Source organism: Myotis nattereri, assembly GCF_964212035.1.
Source record: "Myotis nattereri genome assembly, chromosome: 5".
Lineage (NCBI taxonomy): Eukaryota > Metazoa > Chordata > Mammalia > Chiroptera > Vespertilionidae > Myotis > Myotis nattereri.
In genome coordinates this window covers 71,581,244-71,599,238 of record NC_138080.1, presented here as the reverse complement: position 1 = coordinate 71,599,238, position 17,995 = coordinate 71,581,244, and the positions used below count along the sequence as shown (strand labels likewise).

At 36.4% G+C, this 17,995-nt stretch overlaps 1 protein-coding gene across 2 annotated transcripts in view; it reads left to right on the top strand.

Annotated features, from left to right (window-relative positions):
- Positions 1–16,954, top strand: part of ADAD1 (adenosine deaminase domain containing 1) — a gene marked incomplete at both ends in the record, with an annotated part of 28,966 nt that extends 12,012 nt beyond the window's left edge. Inside the window, 7 exons of one of the 2 annotated variants that reach the window (XM_081093091.1) lie at positions 2,017–2,142; positions 5,721–5,844; positions 7,869–8,006; positions 8,932–9,161; positions 12,415–12,652; positions 14,659–14,791; positions 16,841–16,954. In XM_081093091.1, the coding sequence (XP_080949217.1) occupies positions 2,017–2,142; positions 5,721–5,844; positions 7,869–8,006; positions 8,932–9,161; positions 12,415–12,652; positions 14,659–14,791; positions 16,841–16,954 (1,103 nt within the window). Of the gene's footprint in view, positions 1–2,016; positions 2,143–5,720; positions 5,845–7,835; positions 8,007–8,931; positions 9,162–12,414; positions 12,653–14,658; positions 14,792–16,840 lie in introns of both variants that reach the window. The other variant, XM_081093090.1, reaches the window with a different exon arrangement.
- Positions 16,955–17,995: the final 1,041 nt, after the last annotated feature.

The window sequence follows — 17,995 nt, the reverse complement described above, 5'->3', positions numbered from 1 at the left end:
TAACAACCTGGTAATAGTGGTTGCATTTGGAGAAGGAATGATTACTTTCTTCTATATACTTCTGCCAACTCTAGACCATCAAATACCCATTAGCCAACTCTCAAACACATTTCTGGGTTTCCTAATCTTATACTCTCTTCTGAATGTATATCTCTTGTATTGCTATTTCAGTTAAAAAAAATAGTTACATTTTAAAATGCCACTAAATTGAATACTGCTTCACTTGTCTCTCTTGGTGGCAAGCAGAGCCAAGTTCCCGAGTCCTCCTCATTCATATTTTTTACTACAAACCAGATTACACACCAAACATTGATGATTTTGACCAATTTGAGTGAACTATATGCTAGCATGCAATTACAGTAATAATTTGCTTCTCCATATGTATACTCTGATTAGATAAGAGAACATATCCAGGAGTCCATCCTCCCCCCCCCCCCCCAGAATTTTATTTTGTAATTAACTATCTGACTATTCTTTCACTTTTTGATAATGTGACTTTACCTGTTTTTGCCCAGAATGGAGCATTAACAATATTGCCAACAACAAAAAATTCAAGTTTTAAAAAATATAAACAAAAACAAGTAAATGACCTAACTGAAATGAGTTGTATCCAGTTAGCAGAATATTAGCTGAGAATGCAAACATCACACTTTCATTATGTGTGCCTACATAATAAAAGTGTATACACACACACACACACACACACACACACACGTTTATTCTAATTCTCCCCTAGGGCATGCTTTTATTGATTATTTTAGAGAGAGAGAGAGAGAGAAATGGAGAGAGAGGAATATCAATGTGAGAATAAAACATCTATCAATTGCCTTTCACACTCGCCCCAACAAGGGATTGAACCCACAATCATGACATAAACTTTCTTACATATATTTATAAATTAACTTTTTCAATTGTCTACACTAATAAAACACAAAGATGCTAATTGACCGTACCTTTGCTATGCCCCAAGCCACGCCCACCAGCCAATCAGAGTGACTATATGCAAATTAACCCAACCAAGATGGCGGCTGGAAGCCATGGAGCTGGAGTAAGCAGGAGGCTTGTTTGCCCGGCGATAGAGGAAGCCAAGCTTCCCGCCAGTAGCTGTGTGCTCCACTCAAGGCAACAAAGTTTCAATTATAGAAGATAAATCCCAGATACCTGCTTCCAGCCAGCCTCCACTGGGAACTTGGGTGGCTGGGGGCCGTGGCCAGCCTGCAAACAGCCATCAGCCCCTCACCCAGGATGGCCACACCCTCATGGGGTGAGGGTCCCTGCTGGGGGGCTTGGCCAGCCTGCAAACAGCCATCAGCCCCTTACCCAGGCTGGCCAGGCACCCCAGCAGGACCCTCAACCCTGAAGGGGTTTGGCCAGCCTGAAAATAGCCCTCAACCCCTCACCCAGGCTGGCCAGACACTCCAGTGGGGACCTGATCCGGGACACCCTTCAGGGAAAATCAGCTGGCCCCCACCCATGCACCAGGCCTCTATCCTATATAATAAAAGGGTAATATGCAAATTGACCCTAACAGCAGAACAACTGGGAATGACTGGTCACTATGACACACACTGACCACCAGGGGCCAGACGCTCAATGCAGGAGCTGCCGCCCTGGTGGTCAGTGCGCTCCCATGGGGAGCTCTGCTCAGCCACAAGCCAGGCTGATGGCTGCCAGCACAGTGGTGGTGGTGGGAGCCTCTCCCGCCTCCTCAGCAGCACTAAGGATGTCCGACTGCAGCTTAGGCCTGCTCCCCGCTGGCAAGTGGACATCCCTTGAGGGCTCCCGGGCTGCCAGAGGGATGTCTCACTGCCAGCTTAGGCCCAATCCCTCGGGAGCGGGCCTAAGCCAGCAGGTGGTCATCCCCCGAGGGGTCCTAGAGTGCGAGAGGGCACAGGCCGGGCTGAGTGTACAAATTTTTGTGCATCGGGCCTCTAGTGAGATTATAATAGGATAATAGAAGTCTCTTGGAGAAAGCACGATGTTTAAATTCATACTGCATTTGATTTGTTTTTCTAGAAAGGAGACACATGCAATATGCAAAGATTTCTCATATTGTTAAAGAAACATTTAATCAACTAATTTCTAGTCATTCAGAATATGTGAAATGTAGCAATTCATTGGCTGCCTTTGTAATCGAAAGAGGTAAGTCCAAATATTTGGGATGTGTTGGTGTGTAGAAAAACTATTAATGATCTGAACTATACTGTTGTAATATTTTAATTATATTTGCTCCTATTGACAGTGGTGTTTATTGATTTGAAGTGGCCTTTTCTAGTAGGTGCGGGTTATTAAACACAAAGGTTCTTAAAGGTAGACATAAAGTATACTGACCAGTAACCAAAAGACAACTACAGAATGGTTAAATGCCTAACATTTTGAATGATAACTCCACAATTTAATAACCTGAAATATAACTCCCATTATAACAAACATTGAGAAGGGCTCTGTAAGAACCAACATACGTTTTTCATTATCAAGTCAGAAAAGATTAAAATATGAAAAACCATGAATCCTCTGGTTTTTCTTGTGGATATCATGTGTGTTTCCAACTACATTTTATCTTTTATTTACTCTAATGCTATAAATTGATCATTAATTAAAAGCATTTGAATTCTATATTCTGAATAAGATATTAAAGATGATATAAAACAATTTGAGATTTGGTTTCTATTAAGTCCAAGATGATAAAAGTTAAAAACTGTTTTCTATAATCCAAAAATGCATGAGAATTCATAGATAGGAAAGAACTGATTGGGTTAAAATATTTGGGAACAGGGGAGACTTAAGCTGGATCTTTAAGGGTTAATAAGTTTGGATAAATAGAAGAAAGGAAGACATCTTTCGAGATAGAGAGACTGACACACACACAGACAGGAGGGAAGAGAACAGCAGTGAAACACTATGCATGAGACAGTGACAGGGAAGTTTGTTGCAAGTGCAGAAGAATATGAATGAGGCATGATGCAAAAGTTAAGTTGGTAAGATGTTACAAGATTATGGAGTGGCTTAAAAGTTGGATTTAATGAGGTTGAAAGTAAACTGGGAGAAATATTTTTGAACAGGGATTGATAAATGTATCCCAGTTGTTGGGAACGTTAGTGTCAAACTCAGCTCTGCTACTTCAGTGACTTTGGGCAAGTTATATACTTAATATCTCTCTGCTTCAATTTCTTCTCATTTCTTAAAAATAGAAATCATAACTTTTACTTCACTGAGTTGTTAGGGTAAGATATGATAATGGAAATAAAGTGTTAGCCTAGTACTTAGTGTTTAGTAAAATTTTTATAAATTACATTTGGGATGATTAAGATAATTGATATTTAAGTAATAATAGTCAACACAATTCTTAAAAAACATTACAAGGATCGAATCTGAATTAGGAAATCACAGCTAAGATGGTTGTGATGGTGTACCTACATTAGAGTTGAGATAGACATGAACATGAAGAGAAAAAATACTTTAAAAAATTATTTGAAGTTTTCATGGGAGAACGGTGTTTTCATATACACAGGGAAGCTGATGTGAAGTTGTGGGAAGAAGAGAGTGGGAGAGAAGAGTAATCTGGCTTTAGAATAACTCACACAATCAATACATACTTGAATATATTATTAGAAACCTCAAATGGGTGTTTCTCACTTCCCAGCCAGCCCATCTGCAGCGGACTTGATCTCACATTCCCTGTGATGGCAATTTCATACTTTTCCTGTGTTCTCAAATATCCCACAACCTCCCTTCCATTCTTACTGTCACCTACTGGCCTTGCCTCATGGTTTTTAATTGGGTCTGTAAGAAACTATCAAATCCAGACTTTATTCTGTCCTCTGCCACCATATCTGTGTACTTTCCTCCTCTTGTATCCACCTTTTCTCTACTGTTGGAGTGGAGGAGGGCTCTCTTCTCCTAAAGACTAATCCCTCCCCTTAAATTCTGTTTCCATTCTCCTCCCATCTTGATGAATGCCATTTTAAGGTATCCCTTCTTTTTTCTGCATCCTCAAGCTTTAGTATCTGCATGAAACATTTCGGGTCGAATTACAGAGCTGAGAAAAAGAGCTGAATTCTTGGCCACACCATTGCCCTTTATAAGTCAGAAGTTACATCACCATCCTATAACTTCCCTTTTTACCACCTCCCACCCCTTACTGCATGGAGCAGCTGCACTATCCACTCCTGCCCCTCCTCTAACATTCTCCATCTTGGTAAATGGCAATCGCCCAGTTGCTGAGCCAGACTAAAAATCAAAGTCATCCATTCTTTGTCCCCTTTCCTAACACCCTAAAATTGATCTCTAAGTCCTTTTGATTATATCCCCAAACTATACATCAGATCTGATAATTCTTTCCCCTTTAACCCCCATCATTTGAGACTCAAGTTATCTTTTATCTAGATTACTGTAACAGACCTCCCTTAATTTAGTTTCTTGGACCCTACAGTGAAATCCCCACACAGAGGCTGTGACCCATTGTGGTGTTTGCTGCCTTAAGTAGATTTGCCATAGCTTTTTAGTGAAACTCACAAACTCCTTAACATGGTTTTTGATGCCTTTTTTTTTTCTAACATTATCATATGCCATGCCCTTCACTACCCTCTACCAAAGCAGCCATACTGTCTCTCTCAGCCCAGGGTCTACATGAGCTACTTCTTGCCTAAATAACTCTTTACCTCACCCCCATGCTGCTTATTCCTCATCCTGAAATTTACATTTCCTTTTCAGAGAGAGGGATTCTGCAGCTGGCCTGCAAGAGATGATATTTCCCTCTTATTCTTTACATCAGTCCCATGCTTGTTTCCTCCAAGGCCATTGTCACAATTTGTGGTTTGTTTAGTCTTTTCTTCTGTCTCCTATTAGAAGTTTCATGAGGGTGTCTGGCTGAGCTATTTATTCCCAGCACCTAACTTCAGTACTTGTTAGTACTGGTTAGGACCGCAACAATTTTTTTTTTAAAATTTAATGGAAGTCCTTTAGGTAGTTGCAAATGGGAAACTGAACTTTGTTTGAAAGACTAAGAGGAGAGATTTTCTGAAAGCATCAACACTGAAGTAAAAGACAGAATGAGCAGGATACTCAGAGGAGAATATTTAGAGAAAAAGAGCAATGAACTAGTGATCAGGCTATATAGAAAGACCCCATGGTTAGGTGTGAAAGGAAAAAAGAACCAGTGTCTTTTCTGAGCATAGTGTCAAGAGAATCTCAAACAGGATGCAGCAAAAGTAAATGGAACAAAACTACTGGAAAGAACATAGGTGCTTGTTTCTTAAAAAAAACACACACAAAAAAACCAAAAAACATTTCAGTAGAGCAAAGAAATAAACTAGAAATTGGTTTGTAGAGAGTTTGAGTAGATTAAAAAAATGTTAGAGGTACTATCTACAATCTGCTTAATATGGTAATAGAAGGGCAAATGAAGTCTCTTAGCAAGCTCAATAAATCTAGATGAAGTGTAGATGCATATTGAAAAGCAAAGAATATCTGGTGATTCTGGTGCTCTTGGTAAAAATTGAGATGAAAATCATAATAAAAAATATGCTGTTTAATTGAGCTATTGAAGTATTGTTAAATTTTTGCTTATTAGAAGACTCAAACTTGTATTTGAAATTGTAGAATTATTTTTCCATTTTTTCGGTCAGTATATTTTACTAATTTTAAAATGGTAAGCTAGATTTTGAACCTAGGGAAGAAGGAGGTCAGAATAACCTGCTGCTGTACCTGCTCCCCTCTAGCTGGACGGTACGAAGTCGTGGCTCTCGGCACAGGTGAGTATAACTACAGCCAGTGCATTAAGCCGGATGGAAGAGTGTTGCATGACACGCATGCTGTTGTTACGGCAAGACGGTCTCTCCTTAGGTAGGTAACAGACACAGTAAATGCTGTCAAATACTAATGCTCTCAATCCATGTGAATATGTCTTTATTTACAAATGGAATTTGACTTATATTTGAGCCAAGGATGTGACAGTCTCTTATTTATCCAATGATCTGATTATTTCCATGACACTTTTGGAAACCTTGTCATAGTAACTGTGATGTAGCTTTATTATCAAGACCTTATGATTCCAGTATTAAGAGTCCTACAACCTTTTAAAGGATAAAAATATCATCTTTATTACCAATGAAAGTAATTGGAGAGTATTGCTTTAGATCTAGGCCAAGTATGATTGGCAGTATTTCACCCCTGAATAGTCATACTTATCCAAAGTAGCACCAGAAATGGATGGGTTTCCATTCATGAGGGCTGTGCAAATTTACCATGTAACAGAGTGTATATAAGGGCATCTTTAGACAGGCAGATCTCAAAGAGAAAGAGAGAAAGGGGATGAGAGGATCATGCCTAGTTTCTTTCTCCAAACTCATCAGTCACTCCATTCCTTACAAGGGAATTGATAGCAGGCAGGAAGGAGAAGCCAGGAATGTTAATGATTGGAAATCCCTTATGAAACAGAAGAAGTGGAAAGTAAGTGTTACTCCCACAGTATCCACCAACTTTTGGTTCGCTTATCCCATTAAACTTACTTTACATATAACATTTTAATGGAAATTTTCACATACTCATAAGTGAGAATAGGATAATGAAGTGCTAGAACAGAGGTGGGCAAACTTTTTGACTCGAGGGCCACAATGGGTTCTTAAACTGGACCGGAGGGCCGGAACAAAAGCATGGATGGAGTGTTTGTGTGAACTAATATAAATTCAAAGTAAACATCATTACATAAAAGGGTACGGTCTTTTTTTTTTTTAGTTTTATTCATTTCAAACGGGCCGTAGTTTGCCCACGGCTGTGCTAGTGTCTTTTTTGTTGTTAATCCTCACCAGAGAATATTTTTCCATTGATTTTTAGAGAGAATGGAAGGGCAGGGAAGATAGAGAGAGAAACATCAATGTGAGAGAGTCACATGGATTGATTGCCTCCTGAAAGAGCCCCAACCAGGGGCAGGGATTGAGCCTACAACCAAAGTACCTGCCCTTGATCGGAATTGAACCCGGGACCCTTTAGTCCGAGGGCTGACATTCTATCCACTTAGCCAGACCGGCTAGGAGTGGAGCATTTTCTTTTTCTTTTCTTTTTATTTTTTTAAACAAATTTAACTATATGACTTTATCTGAAACACTTAAGTATGTATCTCTGATTATAAGGAAGGAATCCTATAATCTTAAAAGGAAAGTTTGGGGGGACTCCATTAAAGCAATGCAGCACATTGTCCTCCCATCCCCTTAGTGCTATTCATATTATTTGACCTCTTTAAAGATGCCTCTTCTGGATTCATTTCTTTCCATGGTTGGCATTGTTATGTACTGATGCTTAATTTTACTATCATTTACATAATTTTTCTATCATTTACATAATAGGATTAAAATCATTTTTAATAAGCAGAATAGTGTTTGCCCCTGATTTGATTAGTAGTATCTTTTAGGAGATCTGCTTCACTTCTTAATACAACTGTGGTCTTCATTGTATTAATTAGTTATAAAAACACAACTATGCTTTTGTGTTTTTGTCTTCAAAATCTGAGAAAGGAAGGAGGAATTGATAGGAAAATGGGTCTTTTGCAGGATATGATAGCTGAGGACTCAAATATGAGAGTAGAGTGGTAGTCAAGGAAGAATTTTGCTTTAAGGCAGGTCATGGGGCAGACTGGGCTCCAGTTGAGGACTTCTCAAGGGACTGATTCTTCATTAAATAAGGTTAAGATTATTTTAGGAGTTATTATCAATTTAAAAAATGTTAACATACATGTCAACATATTCCTATGTGCTCATGACACGTAGGAATATGATGCTCATTAAGATAATTACTTTTAAATTGTACAACTTGATAAAGTTATAACTCATTTTTTTTAGGTACTTTTATAGACAACTTTTACTCTTCTACAGCAAAAATCCTGCTATGATGGAAAAATCAATTTTTTGTACAGAACCAGCTTCGAATTTACTCACTGTCAAACAGAATATCAATGTTTACCTCTATATGAACCAATTGCCTAAAGGGTCAGCCCAGATTAAGTCACAGTTGTAAGTATTACAGAAGTTGTTTTTAAAAGCGATTGGGATGGCCATGTCAAGTATTCTGAATCCCTTCAGCAGTAGCACAAGTAAAATTGTATCTTACATATTTCCCTCCAGCCTTGATGTGTTATTTGTAGACTACAAGAGGCCACAAATTCTGTCTCCCTCCCTTCCATTCAATCTGATCTATTACTACTAATTAAATACGGATGTACTTCAGCACCCCTGCTTTTCTGTGCTATTGAAAATCTTCTCCTTTCTAGTTGGAAGAATTCATAAACTTTAGAAAACTATGAATTTATGCACTCTTCACATACTAATACAGGAGTTAATGAATGCATTTTGTTTTTCTGGTGAGTGTATGGCCAAAACTTCATTACCTTGATGAATGGGTAGCCTTACCATGAAAATTAAACAATACAGAGAAACACAAAGAAAGTAAAATTCTCTTGAAGTTGACCATCTGAAAAATTCTTTTACTAACATCTTTGAAAAGAAGGGCAATGAGTGTTCCTGGAGAGAAACTTAAAGAAAAATAATTTTAGATTTTATTTTTTTAACATTGTATTGGAGATTGAATAAAAATAGTATTCTTTTTTTAATTCCTTTATTTTGTAGTTTTAGAAAAATTTCATACAGAAAAAAAATAACTCAGAAACTATGGTAAGGACAAAAATATTAGGTTTTCCTTTGATTTTAAGATACAAAGAATGGCAATAATATGAAATTTATCTTTGTTGGAATATCTAAATGTGGTTATTTTCTGTTTGGAACCAGGTCACTCCATTCCTACCTTGCTTTTGGTTTGCATCTGTTATTGGAATTAAATGTACACTGGCCAGCTAAACATGTTTAAGAACAATTCTTAGGTATATGTAACTTTTATTTTGTCAGCTTTGTTTTTTTAAAGGAAGAAATTTTCTTTCTTCAGGCGTCTTAATCCACACTCAATATCTGCATTTGAAGCCAATGAAGAACTCAGTCTCCATGTTGCTGTTGAAGGCAAAATTTATCTGACTGTCTACTGTCCTGCAGATGTTGCCAATAGAGTAAGCAGTATGTCCTCAAGTGACAAACTGATGAAATGGGAAGTGCTTGGTGTACAGGGGGCACTGCTGAGTCACTTCATACAGCCAGTTTATATCAGCGGCATAGTTGTTGGTGAGTGGACTCAGTACCTCCTGGTACTTTTACAAGGAAATACACTGTATTTATCAGTATAAAATTCGGTTGTCCATATGTGATGTTATATTTAAGGGGAGGGGGGGGGGGACCAGATCCACTGTTTTGTTGAGCTTTTCATTTCATGGTAACTTAGAGTCACACAAGGGACTTTTGTCACCTTATCAGAGGCTAATATTTAATATTTTAAGTTAGCCAGTTAGATGTATTCTGTCTTGAACTTTTACTTTAGTTTGCACAATACTCAATCTTCCCCTTTCTTTTGGAAGCTGTTTCCTTGAACTTCTCAAATCTAATAGCTTACATTTAGTTATCCCTGAAATAAGAAATTCATTAGGTGCCCATTTTAGTTCTTTCCTACCCTTTTGCTTTCTTTGTATATTTGGTTATGATATTTTTTTTTAAATATATTTTTATTGATTTTTCACAGAGAGGAAGGGAGAGAGATAGAGAGTTAGAAACATCGATGAGAGAGAAACATCGATCAGCTGCCTCCTGCACATCTCCCACTGGGGATGTGCCCGCAACCCAGGTACATGCCCTTGACCGGAATCGAACCTGGGACCTTTCAGTCCGCAGGCCGACGCTCTGTCCACTGAGCCAAACCGGTTTCGGCATGTATATTTGGTTATGATCTTGATCCTCTGCAAAGGAAGTAAGTAGAACACAATTTTTCTTTGGTGGGGGATATTACAGAATGCTGTATTTATATTTGAATGGTTTTCCAGACATTATTTCAGTGACAAACAGTTTTGGGGCTCATTTCTATAGTTTTCGTAGAGTCTTATTTGTTTCCACGATTTAGGTTAAATACTGTCATTATTTGGCTATTTTTTGCTTACTGTTAAACTTTGGTAACAATTAGGTGTGTAAGCTTTAGATAGCCACCTTGGTAATATCTTTGTTTTTAATTGGTGCTATTTCTGTTAATTTTTTTTTATAGTTCTGCATATTTTATACCCTTTGCTTTAGGAACTTCTCTTGTAGGGAATGTTTCTTCAGTTGAATATGTATGTAGGATATTCTTGCCATTCAACATTTCATGTAATATTGGTTTGGTGGTGATGAACTCCTTTAACTTTTTTCTTATCTAAGAAGCTCTTCATTTGACCTTCAATTCTAAATGATAGCTTTGCTGGGTAGAGTAATCCTGGTTGTAGATCCTTGCTATTCATAACTTTGAATGTTTCTTGCCACTCTCTTCTGGTCTGCGAAGTTTCTGTTGAGAAATCAGCTGACAGTTGTATGAGTACTCCCTTGTAGGTTACTAACTGCTTTTCTTGCTGCTTTTATGATTCTCTTTTTGTCTTTAACCCTTGGCATTTTCATTATGATGTGTCTTGGTGTGGGCTTCTTTGGGTTCCTCCTTTTTTAGGACTCTCTGTGCTTCCTGAACTTATAAGTCTATTTCTTTCACCTGGTAGGGGAAGTTTTCTGTCATTATTTTTTCAAATAGGTTTTCAATATCTTGCTCTCTTTATTCTCCTTCTGGTATCCCCATGATGCGAATGTTAGTATGCTTGAAGTTGTCCCAGAGGCTCCTTACTCAAATCTTTATATATTTTTCTTTTTGTTCTTCTGATTGTTTTTTGCTTTCTAATATTCCAAAGCATTGATTTGATTATTGGAATCCTTATGATCTAATCACCTTGCTAAGGTTCTACTTCCAAATACTATCATATTGGGACTTAGGTTTCAGCCTATGAATTTTGTGGTGACACATTTAGTCTGCAGGACAGTATGTAATAATATGTAGTATTTTCTTTTGAATTTTTGTTTTCTATTCACTATTGACACAATGACTATTCCACAAATGTTATGTCTTCCCAGCTTTTTTCTGTGTCCAAGTATATCTTTAACTAGCCTTCATTTTTCAGTATCTTTTATTTTTAATTTTTAAAAAAGTATTTTTATTGATTTCAGAGAGAAAGGGAGAGGGGGAGAGAGATAGAAACATCAATGATGAGAGAAAATCATTAATCGGCTACCTCCTTCACGCCTCCTATTGAGGTTCAAGCCCACAACCCAGGCATGTGCCCTTGACCAGAAGCAAACCCAGGACCCTTCAGTCCGCAGGCTGACCCTCTATCCACTGAGCCAAACCAGCCAGGGCATCAGTATCTCTTGATTTGGAACATTCAAAGGAGTGCTTAGAAAAAAGGTGTCAGAAACAACTCGTGTTCTTTTTAACTCATATTTCTCAAATAGTCATAATGAATGTGAGTCCAGGGTCTAACTCAACATCTCTAATGATGTGGACACAAAACTTTATTTGTGAAATATATCTAGTGGTATTATATAAAGCAGTGATTCTCAACCTTCTGGCCCTTTAAATATAGTTCCTCATGCTGTGACCCAACCATAAAATTATTTTTGTTGCTACTTCATAACTGTAATGTTGCTACAGTTATGAATCGTAATGTAAATATCTGATATGCAGGATGGTCTTAGGCGACCCCTGTGAAAGGGTCGTTTGACCACCAAAGGGGTCGTCACCCACAGGTTGAGAACTGCTGATATAAAGATTATCTTGTTTTAACAACCTCTAACGCTCTAAGACAAAAGAGATCTGCTGTAGAATTACTGATTTTTAAATAGGAATGACTGTTCCCTAACTTCTATATTAAGTTTGATGCAGCCCTTTTATTATACTAATAACATTGTATCTTTTTGAGTTCTCTTCAACAGTTATTTTAACTGAGAACTCTTAAGTTTTTGGTATTGCCCACAATTTAAACCAGAAACAGTGTTTAAAAAATGTGTTGTGAAACCAGAACATTGTGGTACTGGAGCACTTGTAATTTGTGGCCTTTAGATGTGGAAAAATACTGCCCTTTCACCAGCTTTTTCTCAGCCGTGTTTACCTGCTGCAGTAAGTACTGATTTCATGCTGGAGTCTGAGAAAGCAAGACCGAAGGAGCTAATTCTGTTTGGCAAAACCTGTAAAAAGTACCAGTTTCCTTCTGGGTCAGCTCTGACTCTGTGCTCTCATTCACTGGAATTTGAATTTGTTACTTTTCATAGAAAGTTCTTTTTTGAATGGAGATTCTGACTGTCCTTACCTTGCCCAGCTACAGAATTAGCTGCCAACGAGTAGAAGTGAGAGAGGGAAGGTTGCAGGATGAAGGATAAGGAAATGGACGTTAGACTCTTTCCAGTCACTTTTCTGTGTGTTTTTTTGGTGTGTGTAATCTCTGATGTTGATAGTATTTGTTCTGTTTTTGCCTTCTAGGTGATGGGAATTGCAGTGATACTAGAGGCTTAGAAATTGCTATCAAACAACGTGTTGATGATGCGCTCACTTCAAAACTTCCCATGTTTTACTTGGTTAACCGACCTCACATTAGCTTAGTGCCCTCTGCATTTCTGCTTCAAACGGACGTGGACTATAGGTCCTTGAGTCTGAACTGGGCACAAGGGGACATTTCACTGGAGATTGTGGATGGCCAAAGTGGGAAGATCACTGAAAGGTTAGCATAATTCATTTCCTCAAAAACCACATTACTTTTGCAAAAGAATACATTTTAATACAAGTTTGAAATGCATACATTTCTAGAAAAAATATTTCTAAAACTGGTACAAAAGAGGGAAAAACCTAAATAGATTATTTTTATGTGTAAGTTATCAAGAAGGTGCCCTAACTCTTTCTCAAAGAAAGCACCATTCTGAGGTGGTTCAGAGGAATTTTATAAACCTTTAGAAAGCAGAAATTTCCAATATTATCTAAAAAGATGGAAACCATCCAAATGCTTTTATTAGTCAAATGTATCATTGATACTTAAATATGATAGAAGATTTCTGCTCCTCCTTCCAAAAGTTACAAATCAAGTTCACTTTTATATCCAAGCAAAATTGCTTAAATAAAATATTAGGAAGCAGAATCAAGCAATACATTAAAACAGTAATGTATTTTATATAACAATATCAATTGGTATTTTTTTCTAGGAATGTGTGGGTAGTAATAATAAAAATAACACCATGTTAGAAACTCTTATTTAATGTATTTTGTCAGATTAACTGATCTAGGGGAAAATATCACATCTCTATAAATTCTAAGGAGGCATATAATATAGTTCTACAACTATTCTAGATAACAATACTCAATAAAGCAGGAATAGATATTTTTGTTAAGGATCAAATGTATCTTTATTAATCCAAAAGTATCATCATAATTGAAATTTCAGAGGCATTTTCATTGACATCTAGACAAAAATGATTGCTTACTGTTATTTAACAGTAAACTTAATGCATTTGGATAAGAGAAAACAATGAGATATAAAATACTTGAAAGGAGGAGGTAAAATTACTATCTTTACATATGGTATCATTTTATACCTGAAAAGCCCAAGAGAATCACCTGAAAACTACCAGAACGAAAATCATGGTGGAAAATTCATATAGAGTGGTCAGTAGTTTTCAAACACATGAGTGTATGTTAACTGCCGTTGCATTTAAACTACCTCAACACTTACTGGCTTAAAAACAACCACTTATTACTGCTCACAAGTCCTTAGGTCAAATGAGTTGATTTGGTTGGGCTTCTCCAAGCATGCAGGGTGAGCTCTAGGTTAACTGAAGGTCCACTTGGTCCTTGTGTTCTCTCAGCCTCTAGGAGACCAGTCCCAGCTGGTTCACATGGTAGAGGAAGGAATCCCGAGAGAATGAGAACTCAAAGCCTCCTGAGGCACCAGCTCAGAACTGACACATGATCTATTCTGTTTGCCAAAATAAGTCACAAAGCTAGCCCAGATTCAAGGGGAGGGGAAATCAAACACCACTTTTTGAAGGGTCAGTCTGAAAAATGGTATTGTTAAAAGCATGGAGATGGAGAAACGAAGGATTTGGGCAATTTTTATAATCTGTCACAAGAGCCAAGTAATGAGAAGATATAATGAAGGGAAGGAGTTTCAATAGCAAAAACGTTCATGATATATAAAAACATAGAAAAAATATATCTACATGTGCATACATGCCCATATACATGGAGGATCAGGAGGTTGGTATATATATTTTACTTTTTTAGTGAGTCAAAGTTGACATACAGTGAAATGCACTGACAGTTTCATGAATTTTGACATATATACATACTTGTGTAACCATCACCCTGGTCAAAATGCAGGACATTCTTATCTCAGAAAATATTTCTGTGCCCCCTTCTGGACAGTTCTTAGTAGAACCACTATTTTAATTTGAATCACCATAGATTAATTTTACTTTAAGCAATAAAAATTTACCAAGTATCCATCTTCTACTTTAATTTTAATTTGACACTATAATAACTTAAAATGTAATTTCATTAAAGAAATGAACTTTAGACAGTAATTATATTAAAAATATTTTATGTAAAAAATTTCACTATATGTATTGCACATAAATTGAGGTAAATATCTGTCTATTCTATGTTGATTTTAATCCCTACAGTTGCCCTGCATAAATTGTTGAATAATGATTAGTGACTGCTTCATTTCTTTCACAGTTCTCCATTTAAAAGTGGTGTGTCCATGGCAAGTCGGCTGTGTAAGGCTGCAATGCTAAGTCGATTTAACCTGCTTGCTGGTGAAGCTAAGAAAGAGGATGTACTTGAAGCTAGTACATATCATGCAGCTAAGGTAAGTCCTTAAAGGAATGCAATTGATCATAGGAATATAATTTAAGACAAAAATAAGGTAGTAACTTTATAATATGTAGCAAAAATTGGTTGACTAGTTCCTGAATATAGGATAGTGCCATGTAGTGGTAAACTTATTTTTTAAATAAACATGCCAGGAACTGGAAATGTAAATAAGTATTGTCACTTAAAGTAGCCATGGGGTATGTGCTTCGTATAATGTGTACTTTGACATTGCTCAAACCTGCTGTCATGCCCAGAGAAACAAAATGAGAACAAAGCTTCTTCTGTACATGATATTAACTGTGCTAACTAGAGAAGTTAATTATTCTAAATTAACACATTATTATAGACAAATTAATTTTTCTGTCTTAATTTTGTGAAATAGCTTTAATTTCAGCAGGTGATTTGGGCCTGAGTAAGTAAGTGGTGTAGATAACCTTTTTCTTTCTTTTTTTTTCTTTATTGTTTCAAGTATTACTATGTCTCCTTTTTCCCCCGTTGACCTCTCCCTGGCCGCTCCCACCTCCTCACACCCCTACTGTCTGTGTCCATGGGTTATGCTTATATGCATACATACAAGTCCTTTGGTTGATCTCCTACCCCCTTCCTCCTTTGCCTACCCTCTGCGGTTTGACTATCTGTTTGATGCTTCTATGTCTCAGGATCTATTTTTGTTCATCAGTTTATGTTGTTCATTATATCCCACAAATGAGTGAGATCATGTGATATTTATCTTTCTCCTAATGGCTTATTTCACTTAACATAATACTCTCCATGTCCATCCATGCTGTTGTGGATAGTAAGAGTTCTTTCTTTTTTACAGCAGCATAGTATTCCATTGTGTAGATGTACCACAGTTTTCTATCACTCGTCTGCGCTTGGCATTTAGGCTGTTCCCAGATCTTGGGTATTGTAAATTGTGCTGCTATGAACATAGGGGTGCATATATCCTTTCTGATTGGTGTTTCTGGTTTGTTGGGATATATTCCTAAAAGTGGTATTACTGGGTCAAATGGCAGTTCCATTTTTAATTTTTTGAGGAAACTCCATGCTGTTTTCCACAGTGGCTGCACCAGTCTGCATTCCCACCAGCAGCGAAGGAGGGTTTCTTTTTCTCTGAAGCCTCTCCAGCACTTGTAGTTTGTTGATTTGTTGATGATAGCCATTCTGACAGGTGTGAGGTGGTACCTCATTGTTGTTTTGGTTTGCATCTCTCGGATGATTAGTGACCTAAATGAGTGGAGAGATATACCATTTCATGGATTGGAAAACTCATTATTGTTAGGATGTCATTTCTGTCCAAATTAATCTATGCATTCAATGCGAACTCCTTAAAAAATGCAGCAAGCTTTTGTGTAGAAATTGGCAAGCTGGTTCTTAAATTGATGTGTAAATCCAAAGGATATAGAAGAACTAAAACAGTTTTTAAAAAGAATAAAATTGGTAGACTCATTACAAAATCTGTCATAAAGGCACAGTAATCAAGACAGTGTATTGATATAATGATAGAGACAGATAGATCAATGAAATAGAGTAAATCCACATACTTATAGTCAGTTGATTTTGTACAAAGATGCTAAGGTAATTTAATGGGAGAAAGAATAGTTTTTCGACAAATGGTACTGGAACAACGGAATATCCATGAGTAAAATAAAAAAAAAATTAATTTAGATTTATACTAGTCATGCAAAAAAAAAAAAGAACCTCAAAATTGATCATAGATCTAAAAAAGCTAAAACTATGAAACTTCCAAGGAAAACATGAGAAATATTAATATTCTTAGATTAGGGAAAATTTTCTTAGATATGACAGCCAAAAGCACAATCCACAAATAAAATTTTTTAAAAAATTATTTTAGATTAAATTTAAAACTTAGCTTTAAAAGTCATTTGGGTCGATGTTCAACCACTGAGCCACACTGACTGGGCAGTAATTAAATATTTTAATTTTTAAAATGTCAAATTGAAAAGACAAAATTAGGGATACTTATTTTTCATAAGCCAAATTCTGCCTATGTTCTATAATTCAATTTTTTTTCTTCCTATAGTGTTTGTCTGGATCCTATCAAGAAGCTAAAACTTTGTTGAAATCCTACTTACAGCAGCATGGCTATGGCGCCTGGATTGTGAAATCTCCCTGTATAGAGCAATTTAGTATGTGAATTAGGCAATCCATTGTCACATTAAAAATCTTTTCTTTTTTTGGTGTGTTTTGACTAGTAAATTAAAAATATATTGGTTCAGCTTTCAAAATCAGAATCTTACAATAGCAGTGTCTAGAGATAAATGAAAATTTGTAAATATTCATGTCAAAGTACATTGAAGCATTAGGGTTTTGAAGTTTCAATTTTTAGAAAAATAATTACCTTATTCATTATTGTAGCCATTTTGTATTTATTTTTACAAACATAAAAATAAATAAAGCCATTACCCTTTTTGCAGTTCAAGAGAAAATTCTTTCTTTTAAGTTTTTGTTTTAGAGCTATTCATTCAGCAAAAGATATTCAACATTGTGTCCTGGCATCTCACTTAATTTTTTTAAAATATATTTTTTTATTGATTTCAGAGAGAGGAAGGGAGGGGAGGGGGAGAGAGAGATAAAAACATAAATATGAGAGAGTATTATTGATTGGCTGCCTCCTGCACTTCCCACGCTGAGGATCAAGCCTGCAACCCGGGCATGTACCCAGACCTGGAATTGAACCGTGACCTCTTGGTTTATAAGTTGACGCTCAACCACCGAGCAACACCAGCCAGGCTCACTTAATTTTTTTAAATTAATAATTAAAATCCAAGAATACAAATAATAATTTTTACTCATTTGTTGGTTAATTCAACAGACATTTGAGTGACTAATATTTGCAATCACCATACTATGTGATAGTAAAAAGCAGTAACTAAAACCATTTCTTATGTCAAACTGCACATGTAAATGCAGAAAAATGTTAAACATGTTAGGGAATAATTTGATAAATGAGTTAATCTGATAAATAGAAGATTATCATAAATGCTTTAAATTAGATTGCTCATTTTCAAGTGTCCTATAAGATCCATTCAAATGTGAATTAATTCTTTATAATACGATCAATAAAAGATTGTTTAGCTTTATATTTGTTTATATAATTACAATGCTTAGATGAGAAGGGAAAGTTTAGTTACTCTTGAGTTAGAATATGTATCTTTAGTGAAGCTATGCATTTATT